This window comes from Aptenodytes forsteri, unplaced genomic scaffold (assembly GCF_000699145.1).
Source record: "Aptenodytes forsteri isolate BGI_AS27 unplaced genomic scaffold, ASM69914v1 Scaffold172, whole genome shotgun sequence".
Lineage (NCBI taxonomy): Eukaryota > Metazoa > Chordata > Aves > Sphenisciformes > Spheniscidae > Aptenodytes > Aptenodytes forsteri.
In genome coordinates this window covers 11,552,058-11,552,724 of record NW_008795018.1, presented here as the reverse complement: position 1 = coordinate 11,552,724, position 667 = coordinate 11,552,058, and the positions used below count along the sequence as shown (strand labels likewise).

The window sequence follows — 667 nt, the reverse complement described above, 5'->3', positions numbered from 1 at the left end:
TTGACAAAGCAGTTGGAAGACACAAGCTATTGACAAAGCAGTTGGAAAAGAGACACAAGCCCTCAACCTCCGGAGGCGACTCCTGTCAGGCATGAAGGAAAGGTATCCCTTCAAGGAAGATGTTATATGTCAGCCAGGCAAGTGGACCACCATGGAGAAGCGTATCCAGTACCTGAGGGAATTAGCCATGCTGGAGGTGATTTATGATAACCTAGACAACGAGCAGTTATCCAAAGATCCAGGTGAAGCCAAGTGCACTGACCCATGTGGCGGAACTTCGTATGGAGCGTACCATCGTCATATGCCAACTTATTGGCAGCAATGACCTGGAAAGATGGAGAGGAACAAACAGGGGATGAATTGGCTGTCCAACTCCGGCAATACAAAGAAAGTCACTCTTCCTCCATACGGGCCTATGTCTCAGCTGTGGAGAAACTGTCCCGGAAGGTCCAGCAACTCAAAGAGGATAGGTCCTCCTCCCCACCTGTACGGACCAGTATCTCAGCTATTTGGAGTCAGTGTTCTTTTGCTTAAGAGAGCATATAAAGGGTACACACCATGGGTACCCTGTGGTTTTATCTGCATGACCATGGAGAGGACATGGGATGGAAAATCTACCTCAGCCCTAGACGCATGGGTACGTGAGTTGCAAGGGAAAACAATCACA

At 48.7% G+C, this 667-nt stretch overlaps 1 protein-coding gene across 1 annotated transcript in view; it reads left to right on the top strand.

Annotated features, from left to right (window-relative positions):
• The first annotated feature begins 321 nt into the window (after positions 1–321).
• The window catches only part of ZNF804B (zinc finger protein 804B), a 104,823-nt gene continuing 104,477 nt past the window's right edge, over positions 322–667 (top strand). The window contains exon 1 of the mRNA XM_019471095.1: positions 322–486. Coding sequence (XP_019326640.1) covers positions 322–486 — 165 coding nt within the window. The remainder of the gene's footprint in view (positions 487–667) is intronic.